The sequence below is a fragment of the Mirounga leonina genome, unplaced genomic scaffold (assembly GCF_011800145.1).
Source record: "Mirounga leonina isolate KUSES-001 unplaced genomic scaffold, KU_Mleo_1.0 Mir_126, whole genome shotgun sequence".
NCBI classification, from domain to species: Eukaryota; Metazoa; Chordata; class Mammalia; order Carnivora; family Phocidae; genus Mirounga; species Mirounga leonina.
Window position 1 is genome coordinate 32,480,221 of NW_023270314.1, and position 17,460 is coordinate 32,497,680.

Below are 17,460 nucleotides of genomic sequence, written 5' to 3' on the forward strand. Positions count from 1 at the left end.
TTTTTTAAATATTTTTAAAAAGATTTTATATATTTATTTGAGAGACAGAGTGAGAGAGAGCACAAGCAGGGGGAGGAGCAGAGGAAGAGGGAGAAGCAGACTCCCCACTGAGCAGGGAGCCAGATGTGGGGCTCAATCCCAGGACTCCGAGATCATGACCTGAGCCAAAGGCAGATGCTTTAATCAACTGAGCCACCCAGGCGCCCCTAAAGGTATTCTAATTTAAAGCCTTATGAACTATTTATTCTACTAAAGAATGAGGATTACATACATAGTAAATTTTTGCCACAGAATTTAATTTAAGAGGCTTTAGTTCAATATCTGTGCAGCAAATAATTTGAAATTAGCTTTTTTAAAAACAAATATGCTCTGAACAAAACAAATCAATAAACAGCAAACCAGTAAATATTTAATTTTTTCATAAGGAATATATTCATCTCTAAACATATAGACATCTCTCCAATCTTCTCTCTCATCTTCTGACAATACTCCCTGTTCCTACTTTTCTTCCTCTTCTAATCACAGCTTGACCCAGTACAGGTCTGGCTTCTAGTCCAACATTCCAGAAAACCATTCTTGCTGAGGTCAACAGCAAAATCCCATAGACACTCTGCATTTTGATCTTATTTGTTATATGTCTAGCATTTGACTGTTGATGTTGCGGTATCTCTTGATATTCTCTCTTCTCCTGCCCTCTATAACACACACTTTTCCTATTTTTCATTCTTTCTGTCCTCTCTTTCTCTGTCTTCTTTATAGATCCTTCTGCCTGTTCCCAGATAAAAGAGCTCTACAGCTTTTATCACAGATCTTTTATCCTCACTCAACATTCACTCACATTCCTTCAAAAACCATATACATGTAGATAACAACATCTAGGTGAGAGTAAAAATATAAACTGAAATACAAATTTTTGTAATACTTATGTATTGGTCTCATTCCCTCACTGTGCAGCTTCAGATCCTATAAAGAACTCCTTATTAAGTATCTCTGTCCCTCTCTCTCTCTTTCTCTAATTGAGGTATAGATGACACACAATGTTACATTGGTTTCAGGTGTACAACATAGTGATTCGGCAAGTGCATAACATTATTCTATGCTCACCACAAGTGTAGCTACCATCTGTTACCATACAATACTATTACAATACCACTGACTATATAAGATATCTCAATTAGTTTATCAAGCTCAACATGAAGGTCTGGGCTTATTATGCCCACATCCAAGACTTACTCCCCCACCACACTGTCCTCTCTCAGTGAATAGTATCACCATCTCTTCAGTTGCTCAAACCTAAATACTCAAAGCTACCCTTGAATTTTCCTTCTGCTTCACTCCCATAACCAATCACCATGTTTTCCTCCCATCTAACACCTGCTGATTACACTTAGGTTCTAGTTCCTTTACAAAACCATCCCTGGAGCTCTCTAAGCCCCACTTCACAGCACCCACACCCAAGGCTGGCATTGCCTGCCCTCTCAAACCCTGTATTTCTCATCAGACAGAAAATTATGCTGTCAAGAGTCCTTATTTTCTTTCAGAGTTGTGTTCTCAGCACCACGGAGAGCACCTGGTGTTGCGTAACAGTAATCACAATACCAGTTAAAACAAAATAATAACTAATACACAGTAGTAAGTAGGAAAGCCAGGATTGAAAGCCAGGCAGCTGGCTCCAGAGTATGTGCTTTTAACCACTATTTCACATTGCATTCAGCACTTAATAAGTATTGATTTAAGTAAGTTAATAAAAACATACTTGCTCTTAATTCAGCAAAATTAAGTCTGGAGGGGCATGGGATTGTGTTAATGCCCAGGTATAAATAGATGCCTGAGAGTTAAATGAAAATCCCCAAGAAATATGACAATAATGTGACAAGACAGTAATGCAACATCAATCACCTTTTTATCCAGAAGTAGAAAACTTACATCTAACAAGAAAACCAGCTGAAGTATATCCTTTGATCTCTCTGCTTAGAAGAAGGCAGACTTAAATGGAGCCTGTTAACTTTGTGCAGTTTTTAAAATTAAGGTGACTTATCTAATAGGTATAGTTACCTGAGTTGGGCTAGAAATGTTCTGCTTTTCCTCAGTCACAGAGGAAGCTTTTTTTTTTTTTAAGATTTTATTTATTTGACAGAGAGACAGCGAGAGAGGGAACACAAGCAGGGGGAGTGGGAGAGGGAGAAGCAGGCCTCCCGCTGAGGGGAGAGTCCCCTGTGGGGCTCGATCCCAGGCCCCTGGGATCATGACCTGAGCCGAAGGCAGATGCTTAACGACTGAGCCACCCAGGCGCCCCATAGGAAGCTTTTAATTAAAGATAGACAACTGCTTCACAAAACATGTTGAGATGGAAGGAAAGCTGAAGGCTAGAAGACAAAACTCATCCAGAGAATAGATACAGGCTAATTTATTATTTGGGAAGTGAGGCAAAAAGTTTTGCATACTATAGTTGCCCCAGAACCTCTCATGAATTATTGTCTAATGTAAAAATTTTCCTCATAATTATGATGGAATTATACAGAGCATATTAAATTAAAATTAATACCCTCTCATCATAAAGCCAAAAAAGAGTAACACTTTTCTAGTTAAACATGTAGAGTCACAGAATCCTTAAGCTTGATGAAAATTTAGAAGTGATTTACTTTCTTTCTCATTGAATGTGAAAATCCTTCTGCTGCATCCTTGATAGATGAGGTAGCCTTTGCTAGAATACTTCTACTGACAGGAAATCCAGCATTTCATCAGGCAAGTTCACTCAGCATTGAGAGGCTCACATGATTAGGGAATTCTTTCAGACATGAATCTAAATCTCCTTCCATGGGACTTACATTCATTAGCCCATATCTTAGTGTGCTTGGGCTGCTGTAACAGAATAACACACACTGGCTGGCTTATAAACAACAGAAATGTATTTTTCACAGGTCTGGAGGCTGGGAAGTTTAAGATCAAGGCAGCAGCATGGTTGCATTTGGTGAGGGTCCTCTTCCTGGTTCATAGCCAACACCCTCTCACTGTGTCTTTACATGATGGAGAGGGCTAGGGATCTCTCTGGAACCTTTATTATAGAGACACTAATCCCATTCATGAGGAATCTACCCTCATGACCCAAGCACCTTCCAAAGGCCTCACCTTCTAGTACCATCATTTGGGCATTAAGATTTCAAAATATGAATTCTGGAAGGACACAAACATTCAGACTACAGCAGTCCATATTCTGCCCTCTGGAGCAAAGCAAACAGAATTACTCTCTCTTCAATATTTTAATCTTACAATAGAAAATAGCATTGCAGAGCTGAAAAGGATCACACAGAATAACAAACACATCCCTTTTGAAGAATAAAGAAAGGAAACTCGCATTCATACAGGTCATCCATGTGGTTGCAAACTGGAGAGCTGTTGCTAAACCCCTTTTGACTGAACTTTCTCCTGATTCTTAGGTCTTTCTTATTACTTTATTATATTTGATTGTTATTTGATGATTATCATGTTACTTTCCCAGGCCATGTATATTAAGATAATAATCATTTCTTGATTAGCCCTTGTCTGGCGAAAGCTAAACAATTTTGTTAGACTTTGCTAATGACCCTGATCTTCAAAACAGGACAAACAGCAGCAACCCCAGGTAAAGATTAAGATAATCATAATCAAGAGATGTCCACCCAAACCATTATAGCACTAGATAAAGTAGCCTTTAAAATATAAAGATACGAATTACCCCAAAAATAAAAAATAAAAGATAATCCTCCCAAGGCATCAGAATGGAATGGAAGTGGACTGCTGTTCACTGAAGCACACAGCAACACATTACTAACATTCTGTTTTTCCAAGTTCTCCTACAGCATCTAAGTAATCACAGAACACAGTGTTGACCAAATGTTTTGCCACTATAACACCTGTATTACCATTTTTCTAGCTTCTATTATTAGGTTTTCTTCTTTCTTTTTTTTTTTTTGCCATTTGCTGTCCAGCCCTTAAGATAAAAATTCCAGCATTCTGTTATAGCAACACTTTGCTCCTAGGATCAATTTCCATATACAGCAGTATTGCAGTTTCAAACAATCCTCACATCTCAGGGGCTTAACATTTGCAAAGGATTATTTCCCACTCACACTGTATGAACACTGTGTTGTTAAGAATGCTTGGTTTATGCTTGGTTCTCTAAAGGATGCGGGCTCCAGCTAGTTGTAAACAACAGTTGCTCCTGAGAAAAGAGCTCCCTTCAGTGCGCCTCTTCGGCAGTTAAATGCTACCTAGGGGTGCCTGGGTGGCTCAGTTAGTTAAGCATCTGACTCTTCACCTTGCCAATGATTTCTGTATGTTATCTCCTAGAGCTAAGAAAACAAATGCCCTTCATACTTGCTAAATCTCTTTTATCCAAAAAGTATGAATAAAACAGAAGATTGCGTTGCTTCCCACATAATTTCCATATTCAACTTTTTGCATCAGATTTTCCTTTTTTAAAAACCATGAAAACTGTTGACAATATAATCTAACTGCATAGAAATGGATAAAATAGGAAAAATATTTTTAGAGTAGCATTTGAATTTTCCTCTAGTTATTTTATGTTCTCCATGATTTGAAATACTACTTTTGAAATATACAATGAAAAGCCATCTCCCAAATATATTATTAATAATCGATAATTTTACAAAATTATCTACAAGACTACAAGAGTAAGTGTGAATTTATTGAATTGAATTGCTCTACATTCAAGAGTATTATCTATTTGACAGTGACTAATTAAATTATTTTTATAATATTTAAAATATGCTTTAGCTTATTGATTGGAGCTATGTTATCATGTAGGTCAAAAATAAACCCATTTGTATAAAAGGGATGGTAACATATAGACCTGAGTAATAATGTTCAAGGAAAACATACTAAGATGCATAAGGAAAAATCCAGTATGGATCCCCTTCCTCTGAAATAGCAATTGCAATTAAGAGTAGCTAATGAGAAAAATCAGAGGGGCCTTCAGATTACTATATTCATGGCTCACTTTCACAAACAGTATACATGTGACCTGAGTAACTGGCCACATTGAACAATAATCAGCAGGCTGCCTTTGAAGATGCATTAAATAATATAAAATTTGTGTAATCATAGTAAATTAATATTGTTTTAAGATAGTCCATAAATGCTTTTAATATTAGCATCTACCTTTTTTTAAATTATGATTCCTAAAACCTCTGTAGAGAATATTTGGGTGGAATGACTCCCCAGAATCTTGTATTCTTAATATAGCACCATTACCTAAAAAGGGATTAAGGATAATCATTTGGAAATTTGCACACTGATGTATCCTTCGTTCTCCTAGAAGTAGTCTAGTGTAATGATTAAACACTGGGTCTCTAGAGTCAGAGACCTATGCTCACAATAATAGTGCCTTCCTTATAGGGTTGTCAGGATTAAATGAGTAAATAAATAGAATGTTAAATACTTAGCATAGTGCCTGGAGCAAAACATATCTTCAATAAATATTTTCTATAATTATTATATTGTATATTATTCAGACAAACTACATGGGGAGCTGACATGCAGGAAAAAAAATACGAAGGTTAAATGCACCATAAAAATAGGCCACACTTGACTCATAGAGACAAGATAAAAATAAACATCCACAAAATCATATTCATTTTTACAACACTATTTGAAATCTACTTTTGTTTACCTTCTAAGAATTGAGTTCAAAATGCTATATATCTCTACCAACATTTAATTACAGTGTTAAAGCACAAAGATAGCTTAGAGTGTATATTTTGCCCCCTGATTTTTGTAGCTTGTACAGGAAAAAAGAAACCAACCCCCAGAATTAAATCCAAGAACACACAATTTTTTTTTTCTATCATTTCAAAAGGCAGGGGAGCAGGATGGGATGTACCCAGCACAAGCTATCATCAACCCAGCACCTCTGGGTGTTAGTGCACGCACATTTTCAGATATCTGGTTGACTTTGCAGTTGGGCAATGTCACACAGCCAGGCAGAAGTGCCCTTCTTGCTGGCCTTTTATTCCTATCTTTTCTGTCTAAACTTGTTTAAATACACAAAAATATTGATGACTCGATCAACAAAGTTCTTTATAAGACATGGATTATTTTTTAATTGCAATGATTGCGCTGGAGAGCTAAGGGAAATTACATAAAGAAGAAATGCCAACGAGCCAGATGCAATTTGTAAAGAGGTTTCCTCTCTGTATAACTTCTTCAAAGCAAAATTATATCCTGTCAAATATACTGGAAATTTAGAATTTATTGGAGACATTTTTATAGCAGATTTCATTGATGAAAATTATAGCTTGTTTTTGCTGAATCAAAAACCTTCTTACCTCTGGTAAAATATGTATTACTATATTAGCAAATATATCTCTTGTAAATGTGTATATGCAACAATGTGTAAGCAGAAAGTAATTCATAAAATAATTAGGATAATGATTTTAATCATCTTAATGGAACATAGTATCCACTGGAAATGCCTCTCTACATAGAACTCTATGTATCTTAAAAAAAGCAAAACTACATCCAACTCAAGTCCTTTGTGAATGATGCAAGGCAAAAATCAATAAATGAAACAATCTCTTACCAGAATAAAATGATCCTAACATTTCCTTTCTTCCAGAAAGCTCTTGCGGATTTTCCCCAATCAGGATAAGGTTTGTCCTGAAGCATCATATCAGTGACCTGAAGCAACAAAAGGAACTTATTTAGACTTTCAGAAATCTTACATTTAGGTTTAAATATTTATATAATTTGCACTTTATCGAGAATAAAACATGTACATATTAATGCTAGAATATATGCAGAGATAAAATTAAGAATATACTTCTTTCAATTAAAAATTTTAGTAGTTAACTTGACTTTACATAATGAATGAGCTTATTTAAGGTCATCCAACATGTCAACTACTGAGATTTTTTTTTTAAAAAACATCAATCAAGATTACCTTATATAAGAAGGCCTCTTTAAGGTACCATTAACCTCTTCATAGAAATAAAACATATATAATAAATAAAATACCATAGTTATTGGTGTTTATTGTCTAAATCAGAAACTCCAAAATCCAAATATTTCTTTCTCTGTCTAGATTTTTACCTAAATCACTAGTCAAAATATTACCTTCCCTTCTCTCCATTTTTTCTTTCTATGATGTGTGAGGTATGGGACTTGACCCAGTTTTATAGAATATTTATTTTAATAGCCTAGCATTCTCCCACCTCCATGCCATTTGCAGTTCTGTGTCTTCTTCCAAAAATATTCTACCTCTCTTTCTCACATGCACAGATTCTGCCCACCTTCTGAGGTCTAGGCAAAGTCACATCACCATCACACACTGTGACGTCTTTGCTGTCCCCTCCAACCATAGCTCTGGATCCATCCTTCTTAGGTGGCTCACTGCTTTCCACTTTCTATTTTACCTACTGGGTACATCTGTTCTCTCTCCACGAGGCTTTAAAATCCTTGAAGGTGAAGATTTGTCTCTATATCCCTTTCAGTGCCTAAGGTTCTTTTATATAAAAGACTTCAAAATATTTGCTTAAAGAAGAAATGACAAAAGGATTTTATATAAATCATATAAATGATTGTTTTTAAAAATGCATAAACAAAATAAATTGCTCATTGGCCACATCCCATATTAATGGTTTCAGAAAATGTCCAAAGTATCATAAATAGGTAACCTATTATAAAAGCATTTTTAACAGTCTGATGGGATGGGGAATGAATTTCCTTCTTTCTTCTAATAAAGGAAAATGTATTTGTATATGTGTACACACACTCACACACACACTTTTTCCCTTTTCCAGAAAATCTACCTTCTCTTCAAGAGGAGAAAATATCATTTCATTAACTGGTTTTGCATTTAATAATGTTCACATTCAAACAAACAAGGCAATTCAAAATTAAGAAAATTTATACAGAATGAGATATACTGAATTGAGTAAGGAAGAATTTTCATCGTCCATTAAAATATACTTCTCTCTTGCTCTTAAGGTGTTAATACTGCACTTAAGTATAACTTCCAACAATGGCCTGATTTGGAATGGGTGAGATTTAATAATTTATGATGAAAGATTTTTACTCAGTGGGGAGTCTTTCTGGATCAATGACCCCTTCAATCATACTGGACTTTCTGTGGGAGGCACATCAACTCTCAAGCAAGCCCATCCTGTTGTGTTACACAGCAGACCAGAAATTGTCTCTGGAAACATGCCAGGGCTTCACATGCTCATTTAAAATGCAATCTGAGCAGAGGTTAAGGAGCCCAGTCTCCAGGAAATACTCACTCTTAATTCTTCTTTATATTCTTTCTCAACATAATGTCTTAGACTAGAACTCCCAAGTTTCTCTTGGTTGATGAGAACCGAAGGAAGTTCATTGCTCTTCACTGAGTAACACTGCGGATTTATACCAGCTCTGTAACATAGGGCTTACAATGATTTTGTGTGATGTGGCTTTGAATCTTCAAATTCAACAAATGTCATAAATGGTTTTAATACAAACTCTCAGTTAATTTCTTGAAATGCTAATTACACTGATAATTGTGAGTGCAACTAACATTAAAAATTCATAAGAGAAAAACATTGATTTCACTGATTTTTAGGAAGAAATTCATTTATGATTTTCTCATCTATTTTCTACTTCACAATTTAAAATTACAAGTATTTATTTTCTCACTCTAATGCCCATGCATTGTATCTTTGATCAAAGAAAATTCATGATATTTGTCAGAATTACAAGTACTGCGCGCTAACTGATTGCGCCACGGGAGCTCCGATTTGTCAGAATTAACAAAGGGAAGATGATACAATAAAATATAAGCATGAATCAAGTGAGTTACATTGTTACTAAAAAGTGAATAAAGGCAAAAGTAGAAAAATTTAAATTCCATATATTCTTGGGCATAAAAAGTGTTTTATATCACACCTTCCCTTGAGGAAGGAATTCAATTCTTCCAAACAACAATTTCATCCACTACTCCTTTGTAACTTTCTTGAATAGCAACTCTTGTGTCAAATTTTTTTATAAAACCCCAAGGTTAAGTAAATAAATACTTAAATAAATATTTCATGTTTTACCAGCTTCCTAAAAGATTTAATTAATTCTGTTCAGCAATATTTACCCTGTTCCAGAAAGAGTCTACATGGTAATAAATATTTCCAAGGAATAGAATGATTATGGGGTGGATTTTATTCAATTTTCAATGTTTTCTCCAGGGCACTTTCTGGGAAATACTTATTATATTTTCTAGAAGAAGGCAATCTGCTGCTGTATGACCAATTATTAAAGCAGCATGTTTTGTAAAAATGACATACAAGGATATATACAAGGATATGCCATTTTCTCAGGAAAATGGCAAGATGAGGCAAAAAAAATGCACACTTTTTTTTTTTTCCTGATGCCAGACAGCTGATCCTTTTCACCCCCAGCTCCAACTCTTTATTTTAAGTCATATCATCAGATCAATGTCAGGTCACTTGCAGCTAAATTGGCAGAAGCAGAGACAGTCATTAAAGGGATGCATTCAATAAAGAAAAATCCAATTACCTTCTGCATTAGAGAAATCAAATTCATTTCTGGTGTTGGTCAAGGACAGTCTTTGTGGGAAAAGATGCAGGAAAGGCAGAACTAAAGACCATGCACAAAGGTTGCTGTGTAGCATAAATACAATACAAAACTTGTTGATGCTGCTCCCACAGGGAGATAATTAGAATTCAAAATCGCAGATCTTTCCTTCTAAGCTGGGAGAAATTTGTTTAACTCTTGGAGTGTCACAGTCCTTGCCTTTCCCTTTCCTCCCTAGGAGGTCTTTGCACAAAACTCTGAACTTCATTACAGCCTTATCACATTATGCCTTGTCAGGTAGTCTTTCTCAGTAAATTATAAGCTATTCTAGGGCATGGGTATTGTGCAATCTGAGCCAGAACATGAATGTTGAGATTTAAAAGTCAGTAAGTGATTGTAAAAGCAATTTATCTCTACAAGAATCTAAGTGGAGACTTTGCTCCCCTGTGAGCTGAGCTGATGTGACCTGGGGGCAAAAAAGGCAGCACAAAAGCAGTGGTGACAACAGTAATATCTTACATTTGTTGGAGAACTTCATGGATTACAAAGCTCCCGGAGGTCCTTTTTTTAACAATTGTCATAGCAACTTTATAAAGTGAGTCATTGTTTTCCACCGTCCACCAATGGAGAAAGAAATCAGCGAGATGAAATAACCCATCAGGGTCACACCGTAACGGACTGTTCCATGCACCAGCTCTGGAGTCAGGCTGCCTGGCTGACTTCCGAGTTTTGTCTCTTACTAGTTTTCCATTTGGCACAAAATAATCAACCTCTCTGTACCTCAGTTTCTTATTCATCATGTATGGACACACAGTAGATATGAGCAGGTGTTCTAAGAATTATTGGTGCTTTGTTATCATCTAGGACTACCTAATCATTTCGCTTCATGTGACTGTGTTAAATAATTGGATTTAGAGTCAAGAGGGCAATCAATCTCATCTTTTACATAAAGACAAGACTATCATATATTGAACTATTAGAAAATGATAAAGAAATAGCATAATGTTAAAATATGTCACAGCCTAAAATGGCTGTGAAAAGTCAAACCTCTTGCCAAAGGTTGCAATAATCTGAGAAGGTTTCATAGAGGATGCATGTAACGTAACTGAGCACTGATTTGCACCCTGTATCATTCTCCAGTTTTGCCCGTTTTATGTTCTTAGCCTGATCATAAACTACTCACATACGGCTACTACATACTGTATCTATAGTCTTATTTGATATAGTTTTATGTTAAGCATGTGATGTTAATGAAAAATACTGATTTAATAGAAAAGATCATAATATAAAAACAATGACTATGGCTACATGGTGCCACTCTTGAGACTGCTGTTATGTAGCAGAGCATCATTTAAGAGAAATAAGCGCTATTCTCTTAAGAATATTGATGAGCAAACACATACATATAATTTTGCATGTTATTTTCCAACTTCTTTCTATTTAACAATATATCTTGAACACCATCATATATCAGTACAGATACAGCTATTTAAATAGTTTCCTCTTAAGCAAGGTTTCAAGTGTACAGAGCCAGAGTTAATCTCTGGAAAATTCTTCTAAATCCTTCAGGTCACATATGCAAGAAGCTTAACAGAAGTTTTCTTAAATTTTAAGACAACCTTGAAATTTTTCATAAAATTGCAAATAAGTTTTAAAGATGAAAGAAACCTTCCTAGACTATCATTAATAAAAAAATAAATTTTAATTTAAAATAAGTAAATCATTTCTTTTTTCTCCTCTCACCATACATTTATTATGTGCGTTCCACTGAAATATAAAATGTTTCTATTGTTCTAATTCCTTTACAATTAAACTTCACTTAATGTATGTATTACTTATTTAGATTTTATTCACAAATGAGCATTGAGCAAATTATTTAATTTCTACTTCTTCTCCCTCTGCCTTCTTTCCCTCCTCACCTTATTATACTTACGTTATTTTACCCATTAACTTTTTGACTCTTTGAATATCTCATATCCCTATTTTATTTATCATCTTTAAATGCTATCTTCTTCCCTCACCTAAAAAAGATGAGAAAATCAGAATACTATACTTTCTCACACTATACATCATTTCTGCATTGTTAGGGTCTGGGAATACTCCTAATATTCTGGTTTACAATCGGAAACTACACATTTCTTTTAACGCTGGTCCTACAATAATACTGACTCAATGATCTTTTCCAGTACTTCTGCTGGAGTTTTTCCACTACTTCCAATGCTTGTACTTTGTTCTACAACATATTCTTTGGGAAGGGGTCATGAGAACAATGTAGGTTCCAACCAATTGTTTAATTTCTTATATTTGACTAATAATTAGGCTGAGTGTAAAATTACTGAATCACTATTTTTTAACCTTAGAATTAAAGGCCTGGCTTCACTTTAATACTGCTGAGGGATGCCATGAAGAAATCTGGAAAAAAAAAAACAACTAAAAACTGGATTTTTCTTTTCCATCTTTACAGGTGAATTGGTTTTCCTTGCTTAGATGCCCAGTTTTCCTTTTTCTATCTTGGGTATAATTATTTTGCTGTTTATTGATTGTTGTCTGTCACTTTTCCAGGCACAATTGCTTCTTTCAGTCTAAAGATTCAAGTCTTTCTTTACTCTGTTAAGTCTTTTAAGAATCATTAACTATTATTTTTCCTTTCCATTATTTTAGTTCTATTCTTTAAAGAAACAATTCTGCAGATACTGGTTTTCTCCGTCTTCCCTTTCTAACTTTTAATTTCACTTACTCAGTCATGTCCCCTACCGTGAATTTGGGTGTGTCGATTAATGTTTGCAGAAAGTCCAATTTGACCTTTATTTCTCTAATTTTCTTTCTTCTGCATTTCTTTCCTGAGCCTACCATCTCATTTCATCTTCTATTGTCTCACAGCATCTTCTCTGAAATCTTGTATTATTGCTTTGAAAACTTATAAAGACAATGACTTCACTATTTTTTTTAATTCATTGGTTTTTTTTTAAAATCATAATTTTCCTCTGGTTCATAGTATCATTTTTCTGGTGAAGGTTCTTCACCTGCTACTGAACTTACTTATTATTTTCTTCCTCTATTATTCTTAGAGACAAAATTCTGATGCTGTTTCCTTTGGAATTGATTGCCATGTGAATGATGTGAATTTTTTTTTGAACTAGCATTCTGCAAGAGGTTCATGTTGGGGGTAGGGGCAGGGTCCATCTCAGTCATCACTCCCCATCCCTATTGCTCCAGGTGTCTGCCTTGGAGAACTGTCCTTTGCCATCTTTGCCTGAGATCAGTAGTCACCGAATCTCCTCTTAGCATTGTCTTGAAACTTAGTTGACAGACCCTACATTTGGCAATCCTTAATCTCAGACTGTGCTTCAGAGTTAAAGATATGATTTACTCTTATTTAAGATAAAGTTAGCATCTCTGATTCTTGTACTCAATGTTGTTTTGGTTGGTTGCCAAAATCTTCCTACTTTAAAATGAAAATTCTATATTGCTATTTGAAGTGGTTATTAAATGGCTTATCTATGTGACACATATTTTTGGCAATTTTGAGGCCATATCATCAAAAATAATTACTACATCTGTGATATTGTCTCTTTTTTTAAATAGTACCTATCAGATGACCTAAATAACATTCAAAATCAGTTTGTAATTAACCTTGTTTTAGATCGTCTTTCCCAAATACAACTTTGTTAAAAATAAAATAATTAAACATAATATGAAATTTGCAGGAATTTGAACATAAGGCAGTTTCAGATTTTATGAAAGAGGATTTAAAGAAAAGCTTTGCTTTATATTCAGCATATGTCATAATATAAAATTTAATTAGGGTATCTGGCTACCCACAGTTAGTATATAAGTGAGATGCGAAAGATATTTAGCCAATGGAATGCTATGCATTCTATACGGGTATTTAGTAGGTAGAATTTTCATCTCTTAAAGATAATAGGCATAATGGTTTTCCAATTTGATAATGTCTCCTATCTCATGAAAATTATAGCAAAATATGCCATCAGCAACAGATGATTTTCATGCATTTCTATAATTACTTTTTTTAATAAAGATTTTTATTTATTTATTGAGAAAGATAGTGATAGAGAGCATGAGAGGGGGAGAGTCAGAGGGAGAAGCAGACTCCCTGCTGAGCAGGGAGCCCGATGCGGGACTCGATCCCGGGACTCCAGGATCATGACCTGAGCCGAAGGCAGCCGCTTAACCAACTGAGCCACCCAGGCGCCCCAGTCTATAATTACTTTTTAAACACTTGGATAAAGGTCCTTGTATAATTGTTATCATGACCAAGATATTTTTGTTTCTTTTTTAGTTCCTTGTTCACTTAAGAAAGTTAATTGAGGGGCACCTGGGGGGCTCAGTTGATTAAGCACCTGCCTTCGGCTCAGGTCATGATCCCAGGGTCCTGGGATCAAGCCCCGTGTCGGGCTCCCTGCTGAGCGGGGAGTCTGCTTCTCCTCTGCTGCTCCCCCTGCTTGTGCTCTCTCTCTTGTTCTCTCTTTCCAAATAAATAAATATTTTTTAAAAAAGGAAAAGAAAAGAAAGTTAATTGAGACTATTAGTGACACATTGCCCCTCACTGCAGTATTCTTTCCCTCACTTTGTTGATGCCACTTTTATTTGAATTTCATTGAGACATATATAGGTACATGCCAGAAAATTATTTAGATAGAATTATTAACCAGTACTGGGCACTTACAAAGTACGAACAGGCAATTAACACCAAGTTTTCAATACCAACCAAACCCATATTCTGACATGTGCTTTGAAATTCCCTAGGGAGAGTTCACTCAGGGACAGGGTAGAAAATTACAAAGTTCTTTTAATTTGTAAAAGCAGGATTTATGTTTGAAGACTTTTGCTTCCCCCCAAAATTATGGTTCAGAATATATTCATTTACCAATAGGAAAAGCCAACATCAAAATGAGTGCATCTTTACATACCCAGTCCAAGAGGAGAGACTGTTTATCATTATGAAGAATATGAGCACTGACAGAGTTATGAGCCACTGGTCACAAACCAATGACACAAGAAAATGTCAACACTTAAACAGGGGAGGAGGAGAAGACGGTGAGCAGGGCTCCAATATTTCTTCCAATTGCTCATTTTACTTCTTTGCTTCTAAGCAGATTAATAAAAAGTCCTTATCGACACTGCAGCTCTATATCCCAAATTCCTCCCAACATTATCATAACTGTAGTAAGTCTGACTTCATTCTCTTTTTGTTTTAGAGTTCTTTTCTTTTTTCCTTTTTAAATTTGTTTTCTTCTTAAATGAAGTATAGTCGACATATAATATTATATTAGTTCCAGGTATACAATATAGTGATTTGACAAGCATATCATTACAAAATGCTCTCAACAAAAAGTGTAGTTACCATGTATCACCATGCAAAGTTATTACAATATTGACTATATTCCCTAAGCTGTACTTTTCATTCCCATGACCTTTTTATAACTAGAAGTTTGTACTTATTAATCTCTTCACTTATTTTGCCTATCCCCTCCTCCTCTCTCCCCTCTGGCAACCACTAGTTTGTTCTCTATTTATGAGGCTCCATTTTTTTTTTTTTTTTTAATTTTTAACTGCTGACAACTTTTAAGCCTCACTGCCCCCTCTTCCCCTCCTACCCCACACCTGAGAAAACTGATAAAATCCTGGTGCTCCTTCCTTTGCACCAGCAGGAAGTTCACACCCTGTGCAGGAACCCTCACCCTGGTCCCACCCCATATCCACCATAGAAACCCCAAGCCAGTCTCTTTACCTGACCCTTTCAAGCATTTCTGGATCTTCCTGAGAGCCACCATGCTCTCCCCAGAACCTTCCCTATGTGAGGAATAAACCTTTTCATATCTTCTTGGTGCAAATGGGACATCTTCATTCTCAATATCTAAACAAATTTGGGATGGATGATCCATCCTATTTTTTCGGAACGGTCACACAGTAACAAACCCAACATATGGTCATAATAAGCAAAGCTTCTTATGATTTTTTTACTCATATCTTATTTGGGATCCTACCATTTTCTTATAGAATCTTGGCATCTTCTAATGCAAATATGTTCTACTGCCAAACAGCAGTGCAAAAGGTCTGCTGGGATTGAGGAATTGAGAGATTCCTAAGAGACTGTGTCAAGGAAACTTCACTGTATTCCTGAAACTCTAGCTCCATGCATCAAAGGCTGATATTATGTAAGGACAGAGGCTGATACTGTATAAATTCTTCATATAAAATAGGAAAAATTAAAGATCCCATGTTTAGCAACTATACCCTGAACATAAAGTGAGATTCTATAAAATGCAAAAGATCTAGCTAAAATAGCCCTGCTAATTCACTTACTCCCAGAGTATAAGCTCCATGATGGTAGGCACCTTATCCATTTTGTTCACACTCTGTCCCCATCATTTAGCATTATATCTAATATACTGCAAGTTCTTGGTAAACATTTACTGAATGGGTGGATGACTAAAAGGATAAATGAATGAATGAATGAACAAAAGAGAATTAAGAGGAGCACAGAATACAGAACAGACCAGTGGGGAAGGCTAGGATAAAGAGCACACTCCAAGTAGCTCTTTCCTCATTCTGCATTTAAAGCTCCTCTAGCAATTAGTGGTGATGATGATGCTAACAGATATGGTGGTGGTAGTGGTGATAGGATGAGGAGGAGGTGGAGGAGGAATACATGAATGGTAGGGTATTCTTGTTCCTCCCAACCCCATCCCTTCATTGCCTGGAAAGGTAGGAAGACACAGGACATGTGTAGTTAAGATTCTAAAGAGGCAGAGATGGTCTTTGTCAACTCCTGGAAGAATAAAGAAGTCAAATATGATTTCAAACAAGAGGGATGTTAAGCCTAAGATGCATAGTTACTCACATTATCCATGTGTACAATATATCTGCTTTATTGTAAATGTATTTAGAGATGAACCAAATAAGGACACATACGAATCACAGATTTTAAAGAATAGAAAGTAGTACACTTCCATATGCCTTATTGTTGGTGTTGAACAACTCTGGAGGAGGATGGTGTATGGCAGCCTCAGGAGTTGGACAGTGCCCAGCCTGTGAACTCTTATGCATCAGTATCTTTGCATCCCTTGGAGCATAGCATTATTTTCTTATCCTCCGTCTTAGGTCACTCTATGCAAAAACAAATCTAAATTGCATTTCTTTCCCACTAGGGAGACACTGTACTCTAGAGGGCAATGCATGTAGTATGTTACCTTTTGTTGACCTCCAACTCCCAACACACACTCCACCACATATGCAGGCATGCATATACAATCAGTTTTACACAACAGCACTTCCCACTGAGACAAAGAAAGACCCAAGGTCCAACCAGAAAGGATTATGTATACTCAGTGAGGAACATTAGCTGAGTATACAATTAAGTAAATGGAAACCATGGAGGAACATTTTCTAAATTACCTAGATATGCCTTGAATGAATTGCTACAAGAAGTATCCGAAAATCACTGGCAAACATCTACTGGTGAACATTAAATCTGGAATGTATTCTACAGCTTTTCAGAAGCACAACCAGGGTTTCATAAAGCATGAATATTAATGCACCTGCTTATTATCTCCAATGATAGCCTGCACTGCCTTTGTGATGTATTGCACCTTATTGCTGGATCCCTACTGCTTTACAATGAGTCATGAACTGTTTTATTATTAAGTAAGGAAATTGGGCATGTCTCAGATACAGAAGCATTTAGAAAAAGATACCTGAATCACCTGAATACAGAAATATACACAATCAAAAAGTACCTTCCCAGGCAAGGTCTGCAGAGCTTCAAATAGTGTGTTAACAAATGCAAAATAACTACAACATACCCCAGTACAATTTGCTTTCCACCACATTGAATTATAATTCAGAATAAATAGAAAGAATGAGATTACTTTTTGCGGA

General features: G+C 35.7%; 1 protein-coding gene across 5 annotated transcripts in view; it reads right to left on the reverse strand.

Moving 5' to 3' along the window:
- The window catches only part of TMEM117 (transmembrane protein 117), a 499,951-nt gene that overhangs the window by 156,213 nt on the left and 326,278 nt on the right, over positions 1 to 17,460 (reverse strand). For all 5 annotated transcript variants that reach the window (XM_035002830.1, XM_035002829.1, XM_035002833.1 and 2 more), the window contains one exon: positions 6,581 to 6,678. In XM_035002830.1, the coding sequence (XP_034858721.1) occupies positions 6,581 to 6,678 (98 nt within the window). The remainder of the gene's footprint in view (positions 1 to 6,580; positions 6,679 to 17,460) is intronic.